Below are 14,370 nucleotides of genomic sequence, written 5' to 3' on the forward strand. Positions count from 1 at the left end.
TCCTTCGGTAAGGGAAGGTGACCTCCAAAGACAAGATATCGATATGATCCTTCGGTAAGGGAAGGTGATCGATCGAGATGAACCTTCGGTAAGGGAAGGTGATCGCCAAAACGTTTGGGATAAGAACCTTCGGTAAGGGAAGGGGACTCCCACCTTTTATACCGGTTTGAGCTCAATACCTTCCATAAAAGTTATAAGTTAAGAAAGGAGAAAGCATGAATGAAAAGTTTGATTATGTTTTTTTTAAGATATATTTATGATTATGTTGATGTTACTTAAGATGTTATCCTTCTATTCTCTTTCTATGTTCTTTCCTTTTTACCTATATGTTTTACGCTTTACAAGAGGTTCATATTACATGCCATATCGTACGACTTTCTTTTAAAATCCCGCACGTGGGCTGGAGATAGATATGGAGGTGTTGCATAGCACTCCTACTGAGACGTTAGGTTCTCATCCTTTTTTCTTTTCCTATACTGTCTCCAGAGGAACATGGCACAGCGGATAGAGACGACGCAGTGTCCCCCGAAGGTAACTTCTGAGTATGACCCCTCGAAGCACGCGTGGGTAGTTACGACCACTACTACCGTACTCCAAACTATCTACTTAGGTCGAGAGTTCGTGGAAGGAGAATCTCAGCTGCTCATCGAGTCCTAGTTCATCCCACACAACGGAACCAGATCTTCACTGCGCGAAAAGGTGTTGGAGGAAAACCACTGATACCTCGATACGTGAATAACTGAAGGGTCCTAACCAAGGATAGGATAGGACACAAGTATGGGAGCCTCTCCAACAAAATTAGTTAAGACGTATTAGTTTCTTTTCTTTGTTTAATTACCTCTAAGCATTTTATTTTGAACCGTACTCATGGATAAGGTTATTATTTCATATTTATCATCATTTTAGTACTACTTGTTTTCCTCTTCACACGTACTTCCTCCCTTCCTTGCGTAACGATTAAGTTCAGTCTCTTTCTCTATCGAGTGTGCCATCTTATTTAAAGACCCTCAAAGATAGGATATAACTTAGGGTGTTACAAATAGGGTTTTGGCAATACTCATCAGCCACCACGCTCAACGGAAAATGCTCACACTAAAGAGATGAGACCTCCTGCTCCCCCTTATACCCATGAAGACTCCTCTGATTCTCAACAAATTTTTTAACCTGCTCCATATCAACCTCTTCCCCACCAAACTTATCCTCGGCTGCCCCTGAAACTTTCTCTTTCCGACCCACGCTTTTTCGCTTATAGCTCACCTTTTTAGCAGGCGACGACTGATCCACCTCATCCTCTTTCTCAGCCACAGTATGACTACTGGAACCCTATTTTCCACATTTTTTGTTCAAAAAATGCCTTCAAGCTATTCGAAGTCATCTTCGGAGCTCTCTCAACTACAGAAGAAAACAAAACACACATTAAAATCAATAAATCAACAAACGAGACGAAGAATATGACAAATTCACAACTTACCAATATAACCCAACAATGCATCACTATCAGATTCTAACTCCAAAATTTCCACAACAGACAACAAACTTGAAGACGAAATATTGTTAACCAAAAACTCTACCAACATCTCATTCTCATACTCCATTTTCTCTAACCCTAGAATCTGCCTAGGCCTCGGACAGCAAAACAAAGGAAATCTTTCCAACAGGCAATCATCAACATACCACGGAAACTCCTCGGCAGCACAAGACACTTTTACAAACATTGACTTAAAACCTTTGTACGACGACTTGTATAGACTAAACACAGAACGACCAAGAGCACTAGCCAAGTTTATCCAACCCCCTCTCCTTACACCCTTACATTGAAACAACGCAAAAAATACTTCCAAAGATAGAACCAAATCAAGATAAGACATCAATACCTGGAAAGCCCTAACGAAAGTCCACGAATTAGGATGTAATTAGGAAGGTGCGCATTTTATTTGATTCAAAACTCCGCATTCGAACTCATAAAAGGGAAATCTCAAACCCAAATAAACAAAAACACAACTGTACATAAAGAAATACTCAAATCCCTCCCCACGATGATATACACGATCAGAAGAATAGCATGGCAAAAACACAAGACTAACACCGCTACCCGCCCTAACCCATGAAGAAGACGCACCCAACTGAGCCAAACTACGATCATCATCAAACATAGAAGCATACTCTTTAACCGACTCTGCCACCCACAAAAAAGGGTCCCGGGGATCCCACACCCAAACCTCCTCAACGATCTTATCTTCATTTTCAGAAACCCCTTTCTTCCCTCGACCCTTAACATTCTTACCCACAACACTCTTTCCTTTATCCATCAAAAAAATAAACCAAGAACACACACATGCAAAATCAAGTTATGAAAGAAAACCTAACATTTCCTGCTCATCTTCACGATAAATGCGAAAAACTGGAAAATGAACTACAATCCAACCCGCTTCAACTCCCACTATAGACACGACCTTTCGAAAACCCCAGCACAATCCCAACCGTTAATCTAAGACACAACCATTATGATCGTGGAAAGAGAAACGGAAATAGCCTCGTTCCTTGCTACACATTAATTGCAACTGTCCCATCAACTCCACATTTCCTCTTTCCCAACGCACTAAAAAGAAAAAATTCAAAATCTACCGCGAAAATCAAAACCCACAACAGCAAAGCCACCGAAACCCTTCACATCTCCGACGTATATCTAAGCCATCTACACCACGGTCTTTTCATTTACAAGCCCAAACAAAACACTAATAAACAAGGATGAGCTTGGGGGCTCCCACTGATTCTGATTCCAAACTATAAATCATCTTTAAAGCTCACCCTGTTTATAACTCGGACTTCCAAAACAGGCCGACCTTGGGGGCTATGATCTGCTTCACTTAACTCGGACTACACCAACAAACTCGGAATCAGAATCAACAAAACAAGATAAAGCAAAATAACTTCCCCGCAAATCTCTCTACACTCAAACCATCGAAGTCCCAATAACCAAAATAATAGCAAACACGACTCTATCAAACCTAACGGAAGTTCAATAGACTAATAATATAAATCCAGAAGATGAGTCCAGTAAAAGGTACGCGATTCATTCCAATCTTATTCTGAACTCTCTCACACTCATACTTACTTGAGCGTTGGAGTCCCTTCTCAGGTATCCAACGCCGCCTCCCCAGAAGAAGACGACGTTCCACTCCCCTTGCTCCAAGGAAAGCCAGTTCAAGCGCTAGCAGACGAGCTATACCTCGGAGACCCTATTTTCACACAGGAACAGATAATATTAATACTAACTAGCCAATGAATCTCATTTAATAATTATCCAAGAATTAGTGTTTGTTTGAACGCTATTAAATTGATTAAAAAAATTTTAATGAAAAAAGATATTTTTTTTATTTTTTAGTGTGTTTGGTAAATTTCTAATAATAAAAATAAAAATATTAAAAAAATAAAAAATATCTTTTTTGAAAAATTACAATTCACATCTTTTTTTTAAAATATTTTTTTTTTAAAATATGTTTTTCACCTAATAAATGAACAAAAAAATACTTTCATCTTATTTTATTCAAACATAATTGATAAATAAAAAAATATTTTTTTTAAAATATCCAAAAAATTATCTTTATTTTGTAAAATATATTTTTTAAAAAAATTATTTAAAAAAAAATCTTTTTTAAAAATGATGCTCAAACAAACCCTTAATTAACTAAATTAAGGATTCACCTAAGTTTAATCAATAGATGGAGTATTTTAACCTTATGTTCACATAGCTTGGCATGTATAGGCACCATTTCAATTCCAAAAAAAAACTTCTTTGATTAAGAATCTCATATTCGTCTTATATCCAAAAATTTTCACTTTGAGCTTTAAAAGATTGAAAAGATGTTTATACTTTCTATGATTTTTTAATAATTTATTTGTTTTGTCTTGTATTTTGTTTATTTTTAAATAAGATATAAAAATACTATTTTATTTATTTACTTTTACCTTTGTTCATGTCAAATTATGTGTTTTTTATTTTAATAAATAAATTGAATATAATAATTACTAAAATAAATAATTTAAAAAATATTTACCGAAATAAACATTTTTTTTATTTCATTCACAGATATCAATAATTCAAACTTTTAGTATGTAATTAGTACATACAAAAATTGATAGGAGAGATTAAAATAGATATATTTGATCAATTAGTATTCAAAAATAATATATAAAAATTTTAGATTAAATTATGATCCAATTATGGGTAGCGTGAGGTTGATGCACGATAAATAAAACACAAAAAGATGATATAACCATTTGTCAATTATCTGAAGAGGTTGATGGGATATGGTAGGAAGAGAATTAAAATGGTTATTTTTCACTATCCAAATGGGAGATAACCGTTTCAATTCTCTTCACACTATCCGTCAATGTCTCCTAACCGTTTCAAATTTTTAAACGAAATAATTAAATATAATTTTTGAAATTTTAAATTTTAAATTTATGAAATTTCGTTTGTTGCATGGAATTATATAAAAATTTGAAATATAATTTAAATATTTTTATCCCATATTCAATGGAGATGGATTGATTGATTGGATGCTTCATTAAGGGGTCAATCCAAGATAACCGTATTAATAGTGGGCAGTTTAACGATGCACTTATGAACGTGTTAAGGTGCTTATTTTAAATGAACCGTTCATCTTCCTTCTTATTTAAAATGGACGATTTATCTTTCTTATTATTTGAAACATTCCATTCTTAAGAGTTTGATAAAATTAAAAGTATTAATATTTTTTATTATTTTCAAAAATTATATTTAATTATTTATAAATACATATATCTCGTTTACAATGTATATCTCGTTGATACTGTAAACGAGATACAAGAAAATTAAAAAATTACATATATATGTAAACGAGATATATGCAAAATTATCTCACAGTGTAAACGAAATAAATAAAGGATATTTATTTCGGTAAATATTTTTTAAATTATTTATTTTGATAATTATTATATTTAATTTATTTATTAAAATAAAAAATTCGATGTTTGAGTGTCTCTCTAACAATAAAATAAATAAATAATATGTGAAAAATAAAATTTAAGCATTGCAATAATACCACCTTTATTGTTATTTGAGCTAACATTAAATAGAAAACTAATATTTAAGGTAGAAATCAGAGTAGTAATGCTAGGGTATTTATCACATATTTAAAAAATAATAATATTATTGAATATTTTTATATACTTTTTTGTGATATATGAATATCTTTTAAGAAAATGTAATGACTACAAATTTCAATATTTTAACTTTTGATCATATGAAATATTAAAGTTTAAAATAGAAAAAAGATTAAAAAAAACACTCAAAATCATTGTAATTAAGTTTTAAAATTTAAAATACTTTTTATAATCTTTATCTTGTTGATAGCTATGCTATAGGAAGTTTAGCAACGCCTTTTTTTAATAGTAATTTTTTAGCAATATTTGAAGAATAAAAATTTATGTTAATGAACTAATATTTTTAATTAAAAAAATAAAGAATTGGCCGACACAAATATAAGATGAATATAAAAAAAGTATTAATGACAATATGTTTTCTTTAGTTATATTATTATCATTATCACTTAATATTACCAACAACTCACAATAATAAAATTTTGTGGCTTACAAAAGTCAATTCATTGTCATTTAAATTTAGACCCTTGGTAGTAGGTAGTACTTGCCATTATCTGGAATTTAAGGTGTTAAAAAATTTGAAATCATAAAAAATAATCATATACTAATATCAAGTACTAATAATTATTTATGTGAGATTTAGTAGAGTACAACGTGAAAGAAAGGAAATAAGAAAATAAACCGCGTTTGAAATTAAAAAATAGAAATTAAGATAAATAAAAAAATTAAAATTTTATATTTATAAACAAATTTTTTTTATTTCATCAAATATAATAATCAATTTCAATTTCAAAAAACAAACACAACCTAACAGTTTGAGAAAAAATTGGGTCGCAAGTCTCAACAAATATGAGGTGGAGTTTTATATTGAAGTATACTTTTTCTATTGATATTAGTTATAAAAAGAAGGACTTACCAGCAATATGAATGAGAGAGGTTAGCAGGAGGGAAGCTGGGAATGCGGCAAAAGAAGTGTTCAGAATTCAGATACTGATACCAGAAACAAACCACCACTGTATAATTCAATATATACCCTCCTACTTCTACTCTCTTTTATATATAAATATATAAATATATAAATATATACTAACCTGTTGGGTTGCATTACAGGAGAACTCTTCATAAACTCTCATTTGAGACTGACTCGTCCTTTGTTGTAAGCTTCTCACCAACTTCTCAGCTCGGCGACTGTATGTAAGAGAAAATAAATTAGATATGGAGAAAGAAGATGAGAATAATGTTTCTGTGGAGCCTCACGCTATTCAGATATCCGGGTCAAATGATGAACAAGTCAAGGCTGATGATCATGATAATGACAATGATACAACAGCAGTACAAGTACCGCAAACCAAGACAAGTTTGGTGGTAAAAGAAGTGAAGAAGCAAGTATGGCTGGCAGGGCCTTTGATATTAGTGTCTCTTCTCAATTTTGCAATACAGCTTATATCTATAATGTTTGTGGGCCATCTCGGCGAGTTGGCTCTTTCCGGAGTTTCCATGGCCACATCCTTTTCTTCTGTCACTGGCATTGCCTTAATGGTGATCAATTCGCTTTTCCTTTATCTCTTTATAATAGGAATTTTCTCCTCTTCGTTTCGTTTATTATTTCAATTTGTTAAAGAATATCAAACCAATTCATTAGAACTTTTTGAGAATAACTTTTTGTTTATGATTGCCAACTGTTTCTATTGAATCTGAATTAGTACTGATGAACCTATTACTATGACCTTAGTTTGAATTCTCTGTTGGTTTCATATTATAACAGATGGGAATGGCAAGTGCCTTGGATACATTTTGTGGCCAATCATATGGAGCAGGGCAGCATCGCATGTTAGGCGTACACGCGCAAAGAGCCATGATTGTTCTTATGATCGTATGCGTACCCGTTTCCATTATTTGGGCAAACACAAAATCCATTTTGATTTTATTTGGCCAAGATCATGAAATCTCTGCAGAAGCTGGAAGATTTGCTCAGTTAATTATTCCATGTCTTTTCGCCTTTGGTCTTCTTCAGTGTCAGACTAGATTTTTACAGACACAGAACATTGTAATTCCGATGATGTTCAGTTCTGGGGCAACTACTGTACTACATGTTGCTTTGTGTTGGGTGTTGGTGTTCAAATCTGGATTAGGGAGCAGAGGAGCTGCTATATCAAATTGCGTAGCTTATTGGGTGAATGTATTGATACTCGCTGTGTATATCAAGTTTTCTCCTTCATGTTCACAAACTTGGACTGGCTTTTCAATGGAGGCATTCCATGGCATCCCTTCTTTCTTGAGACTTGCTATTCCTTCTGCTGTTATGGTTTGGTAAGTCTCTACTCAACTATTGCTTTCCTCAGCATTACACTGTTGGAGATCCTCAAATAATGTTTTTGTTTGGTTCCCCCTTGTTCTGAACAGCTTAGAACTATGGTCATTTGAATTGATGGTTCTCCTGTCCGGTCGTCTTCCAAATCCAAAGTTGCAAACATCAGTGCTTTCTATTTGGTTAGTAGTTCTCACAATTCTTAGCTACCAGCACTTTTTACATGTTATTTTGGATATTATTATTTGCACCGATCTAATAATGTTGGCCAATTCAGTTTGAATACAGAATCAACTCTTTGGATGGTCCCTTTTGGATTAAGTGGAGCTATAAGGTAACTTAAAGTACTACTGTGTGTTTATCAACATTTAAAATTCTTTGACAACAAAACGTTGAGATCAAGTAAACGGTTGCAATTGCATGATTGTTTGTTTATGTTGCAGCACTCGTGTATCTAATGAACTTGGAGCTGGTAATCCTTGGGCTGCACGCTTAGCAGTTCGTGTAGTGTTAGTAATGGCCATTATTGAGGGTACCCTGGTTGCAACCGTGATGATAGTTATACGCAATCTTTGGGGCTACGTTTACAGTAACGATGTACAAGTGGTTCGACACGTGGCACTCATGCTGCCAATCCTCGCAGCATCCATTTTCTTGGACGGACTCCAGTGTGTTCTTTCAGGCATTGTTAGAGGATGCGGTTGGCAGAAGATTGGTGCCTTTATTAATTTAGGGTCTTATTATTTAGTTGGGGTTCCGTCCGCTGTTGTGTTAGCTTTTGTTTTGCATACTGGAGCAAAGGTATTAAATACTAACATAAAGTCTATTGTTATTATTCTTAGAATGGCTTAATTACGTATGTAGGGCATTGTGTAGGGACTGTGGCTTGGAATCATAATTGCCCTTATTCTTCAAGCACTTGGTCTGATGATCATAACTGCACGTACTGATTGGGAGCGAGAGGTGTCAACCTCTTACCTACTTTCTATTTTGTCTTTCTTCATATTTTATGACTTTATGATTTGCGGTTTGTTACTCATATCATTTAATTTGTTTCTTTGTTCAGGCAGAGGAAGCTACTAAAAGAGTCAATGATTCAATAACACCAGACGTCTCTTGAACCTACCTCATGTCATATTCTAAATTAATGTATACACCAAGGATAGCTTACAACAGTGAAATGAAGTTTTACTATACTGATACTATGTTTTTTTAGCAATTAAACATAAAGCAAATATAAGTGATGTCTCATTAGCATTTAAAGGTCTGTATGACTACTGTATTCCATTTTTGTTTTCATCATTGTTAAAATATTCTATGAAAGGAATTCTTAATTTTGTTAAACTTTTCATATTTATTCGATTGAAAATTTTAACATAGTACAAAATTATTTTTTTTGAAAAAAAGAGCTCAACATTAAAGTGGAATAAAGAAACACAAACAAGAATTATAAAAGATAAACCAACTTGTATATTATTTCTGACATAACCATTAACAACATAGATTATTTATCACACTATTCTGTAACACATGAAAACGATTGATTCACACAAACTACAATTTTTATTATATTATTCTGAAATATGACATCATTCTATTATAGCCAAAGTCAAATAGTCCATATAATTAAGAAGAACCCAACTAATCCATAATGTGCTCTGTGTGTAATGTGTATTGTTGACCGAATCTTGTACTCAAAGTCTGATTATGTGCCCCAAAACAAATAACAAGCTTCCATGAATAACTTTATTCATGTAGCATATTACAGCTTGATATACATTATGTACCTAAACAGATTCACAAATACATCATGTATCTTAGCTTTGACCACCAAACACTACAGCTTGATATACATTATGTATCTAAATAATAGCCCCCGCCAAACGTGATGCCGGTCTTATCTGAATTGCCAGTAATAGTATATTCTTTTTAAACCATTAATTAAGTATTCATTGTCAAGTCATAATATATATATATATATATATATATATATATATATATATATATATATATATATAATAAATTAATAACTCAGCGCACTGATTAATTTTGAAAAAATAAAAAAATCAAACTGTTCCTGCATAATAATCTTGTCTTATGTATATTTTGGTTTTTGAAAGAATTAGACTTTATTTTTTCTGTACGAAGATGAGATATACTTTGGTATTATGAAAAAAATTATGTGAATATTTTCAAAAGATAGTCACTGAAATAATCTAAAAAAATATTTATATTTTTATAGTAGGTAAAATTATTATTTTGGAATCTTAAATTACTAGTGTGAGAATTGATCACTGGAATAAAATGTATGATATATTTTGTGCGTTATCTATTTATAGGATTAAAACGACCATTCTGTCAGAAATATATTTTAAATTTGACCGAATTATAATAGTTGAATCACAAAGCATCATTGAAAACTTTAATGAATTGGTTATTTCTGAAAGCCACTGAAGATCAAACTTTCAGAAGCAAGAGTAATGTGTTGCAATATCAAATTCCAACCACTGTTTATATAGAAGATACTAATGCGCTAACAGTCTAATACAAAGACATCTTAACAAATTCCTAGTGAACCTTATTGGAATAAGCACGTCCTTCGGTTTTGGTCAAAGAAGAAGCTCAATTACTATTGTTAATTTGTTATATATTATTTTGGTCTGAGCTCAAAATTAAATATGCTGTACACCAACCGCTTTCACTTTTATTCTCCTGGTGGACAGTATTAATGTATTGTACAATGACCTTAATGTACAACTACGGTTTTATTTTGGAAGACCAATTAAATTTGTCATGTTGTATCAAAATTTAAATTAAATTAAAATAAAATACTATAGTGATAATTCTCACATTTAATTTTAAATCACTATATAATCTCATAAAAAAAATATAGAGTACCAACATATTATTTATCAACTTATTGCTAATAATAATTAATTATTATATTTTAAACATATATATAAAGAGATACAGAAAATATATCTATAAGGACACTTCTATTAAACACAATTATAAAAAATATATTTTTATTAGACACATTCACAAAAATACTTCTATTAAATATAATTATAAATAAGAGTCAACAGAAATTAGCATGGGAAATGATTTGTTGACTCATGTCTTGGCTATTTGTTGTTCTTGACCAATAAGACACTAGTATAGTAATACTAATATGTTCAAGACTGAATTCCAGTGTCATTTTGCAAAGCTTGCAGTAAGATTTTACAGGTATCCTTATGGGCCTAAATTTGGCTTAGTGAATATAGTCCAGGGGAGGGGAGAAGGGCATTTGCCCCCATCAAGCATTGATGTATCTACAGTTAATTTTGTGCCTCTAAAATTTGTATTTGTTTTTCAAAGAATAAAATATTATTTTTATCCTAAATGTTTGGGGTAAATTTTATTTGTGTTCTTAACGTTTAAATCGTCCTATTTGTATCTCTACCGTTTGTAAAAGTAATTCAATATTATCCTGCCGTCAATTACACATCATGAGTGTTTTAGTTTGAGTTTTAAAAATTTCTTCTTGAAGTTAGAATACAAATGTTTGAGATAGAATCGATGATTTACTCCGAAAAATAGCTCATCAAATGTTGAAATTAATTTCTACAACATTTACATAATTCACTTTTCTAGGGATATAATTGAATATAAACACAAATAGTGAGTATAATATTAAAATCGAACACATCCAAGTCCTAATTGAGAATGAATACATTCAAGTGAGAATAATTAAAAAATATAATCTGATTTGTTAATATAATTGATAGTAGGATAACATTGAATCACTTTTATAAACGTTAAGGATACAAATAGGATGATTTAAACGTTATGGACACAAATAGGACTTACCCCAAACGTTGGGGACAAAGCCGATATTTTACTCGTTCTCCAAATTATCGATTTTATTCTTATACTACTGTTATGTAGGATATTCTGTTAATTATTTAATTTTGACCCCACAGTGGGATTACATTGAAGCTAAATAAAACTTTTTTTAAATTCAAATAAGGCACTTTAAATTTTAAAAACCAAAATAGAATTACGCCCAAACGTAAAGAATCAATTTAGTACTTTACCCTTTATTATAATATCATTTTTGCTTTCATATTTTTTTTTTTAAATGACGCTCTTATTTTTTACAAGATATTTAAATAATATTTTTTAATTTATTATAAAATGCATATTCGTTCTTATGCGAGATTAAAATAATTATATTTTTGTTTATTTGATCAAAATATTTTTTAATAATAATTTTATTTATATAAATATATTAATGGTAAGTATTTTATTCATTCAAATAATAATAATTTTAATGATTTAGTATATATTTATTATTAATTATTGTAATAATTTTATTTACTTTTGATATTTTTTTACATAATATAAAATATTTTAACTTGTTAGAAAAATATTTAATTTAAAATTTTTATATATTTTCATGATTAATAATAAAATATTGAAAATAAATAAAATTTATTACACTAATAATAAATTTATTATTATAATATTTAATTTTTTTAATTTTTATTATTTTACTAAATTTATAATTAAATCACTATATTTTAAAAAATTTTAATTAAATTTTTATATCATTTTAAATTTATAAAATATTCTATCCACAACTTAAAAATACCCACCGTTAAAGTTAAATCTCTAACCATAAAATTAAATCCTCTGATATTCTCAAAAAGACAAAATAGTCCTCACCCTTTTCATCTTTTAGATTTGACCAAAAATCTCTATCTCCCTAGTCTGATTTGTAGTTTTGTACTCCTACAGAGAGAAGGGAGGGGGTTTGTTTTGTTTTGATTCATCTCCGCTGCTATCATTACTATCTAGAGCCTTCAATGCTTATGTGTAAATGCGTGTGTCTATAAGAAAAAGCATTTTAACTCATTTGAGTTAGTCGAGTAATTAATTCATTTGTCCGTTTAAGTAAATATTGAGAATTTAAATTTTGCCTTGTGTATGTAGTAATTTATTGACTAACAACACAACAAATTAGCCCTTAACCTGTCAAATTAGGAGACACCTACAAAAAAATCACATTTTCAAGATCCTTATTACCTTCTTGTTCAAATTTTAGACCAATCTTTAAAGAAGTCAAATCAAACTCTATCTCTCTCTAGTATTTAAGATTAGTTTGAATAAATAATTTAATTAAATTTTTTTTAAAAAAGAGATTAAAATATATAAAAATTTATAAATAAGTTATTTTATACTTAAAAAATTATCATAGAAGTACTTATTTTAAAATTGTGTATAAGGGTGTCCGCGGATCGGATCGGATCGGATATGGCCGAAAATTCGATCCGATCCACACAATTTCCATCGGATCGGATCAGATATGATATCCGCACATTTCAGTGCCAGATCCGATCCGATCCGATCCGCATATTTGCGGATCGGATCGGATCGGATCAGATATATCCGCATAATTAAACCTTCTCTTTTTTAATCATATTTCTATGTAAAAGAATTCGATAAAAATATTTCTTTCATACTTTTAAACTTATTTATTCCTAAAATATTTTTAATCAAACTCTCTCTAAATAACAAAAATAAAATAATATAATATATGAATAATAATTACTAACTAAAACATACAAAAGTAAATATAATACCAAATATATATATATTTTTTATTTTTTAATTATTATAGTGCGGATCTGCGGATCGGATACGCGGATGTAGAGTAGATATCCGCGATCCGATCCACAATCGGATGCGGATATTTACCGCGGATCTGCGGATACGATCCGATCTATGAACACCCCTAATTGTGTAAATAAGAGTGATAAAATAGCTTTTGAGAAGGAGAGAAGTCAAATTTTTTAACTTTCTCAAAAATTCTTGAACAACTTTTCGAAAAATTAAAAATATATCTAAAAAACTGTACCAAACACTATTAATATGGCTTTTTATAAGTAAGTTTTTTGAATTTTTAACTTATGAAAGATTATAATATTAATGTTTGGTGCATATTTTCAAAACCAAATTTTAACTTTTTAAACAATTATTTAAGTGAATGACTTCTTTTGTAATAAAAAGTTTTTTATTACTTTTTTTTTAAAATAAGCACTTTTATAACTAAAAAATTAAGTACAAAATAACTTATTTATAAGCTATTTTTAATATAAATATTTATTACTTAAAATTTTTTTAAAAAAAAATTAATTAAGTTGTTTACTCAAATTAAAACCTAATTTTATGATAAAGTTAGTCACAATTTTTGTAATGTATCTTTTTTTTTTAAAAAAAATGTATATCCTAATAAGTCTAAGAATAAAAGTGTTTTTAATTCACATACTTTATCTAATAATATTGTTGATGAATAAAATAATGAGATAAGAAAAATTAAGAGAACTAAAAAAAACTTTGATGATGATTATATTATTTATTTTATTTTTAATGATTATTTGTCATATAAATAATGTTATGTCTTTTTTTTATGCTCTTTTTAAAAAGAAACTGTAAATATTAAATTGAATCTGTTATGTCTAATATGCTTGAGAATTGGTTTATTTACCTCCTAATATAAAACTTATTAAATGAAAATAAATTTTTTTAAAAAATTAAAATTAGAAAATAGTATTAATAAATATAAAGCTAGATTAATTAGTAGTAAAAGGTACAAATAACAAAAGAATGTAGATTATTTTGATACATGTGTTTTAGTTGTTAGAATTACATCTATTAGAATTTTATTTGTCATTGCATCTATATTTAAATTTGTTGTGCATCAAATAAATGTAAAACTTGTCACTACGAGAAAAATGTTGAGTACCGTTGGATGTTAACGGCGAGATTTCTATCAGATTTACCATCGGAACATAATTTTTGACAGTAACGTCGACAGTAATATTTGGAGGGAAAAAGAGAAATTTTGGCGCACCCACTACCGTCAAATTTAG

General features: G+C 30.0%; 1 protein-coding gene across 1 annotated transcript; it reads left to right on the plus strand.

Moving 5' to 3' along the window:
• Positions 1-6,019: 6,019 nt before the first annotated feature.
• On the plus strand, positions 6,020-8,797 carry LOC112734240 (protein DETOXIFICATION 16). Its single transcript, XM_025783480.3, has 8 exons — positions 6,020-6,160; positions 6,256-6,684; positions 6,911-7,455; positions 7,549-7,635; positions 7,731-7,787; positions 7,897-8,254; positions 8,330-8,416; positions 8,520-8,797. The coding sequence occupies exons 2-8, from the start codon at positions 6,361-6,363 to the stop codon at positions 8,571-8,573; spliced, it is 1,512 nt and encodes a 503-aa protein (XP_025639265.1). The 5' UTR covers positions 6,020-6,160; positions 6,256-6,360; the 3' UTR covers positions 8,574-8,797.
• The last annotated feature ends 5,573 nt before the right edge of the window (positions 8,798-14,370 follow it).

Source organism: Arachis hypogaea, chromosome 3 (assembly GCF_003086295.3).
Source record: "Arachis hypogaea cultivar Tifrunner chromosome 3, arahy.Tifrunner.gnm2.J5K5, whole genome shotgun sequence".
In the NCBI taxonomy this organism is placed as follows: domain Eukaryota; kingdom Viridiplantae; phylum Streptophyta; class Magnoliopsida; order Fabales; family Fabaceae; genus Arachis; species Arachis hypogaea.

Coding starts and splice junctions, on each gene's coding strand:
- LOC112734240 (XM_025783480.3), top strand. CDS start 6,361: ATGGAGAAAGAAGATGAGAATAATGTTTCTGTGGAGCCTCACGCTATT. Junction 8,255..8,329: donor TTTTGCATACTGGAGCAAAG/GTATTAAATACT, acceptor GGCATTGTGTAG/GGACTGTGGCTTGGAATCAT. Junction 8,417..8,519: donor GTACTGATTGGGAGCGAGAG/GTGTCAACCTCT, acceptor TTCTTTGTTCAG/GCAGAGGAAGCTACTAAAAG.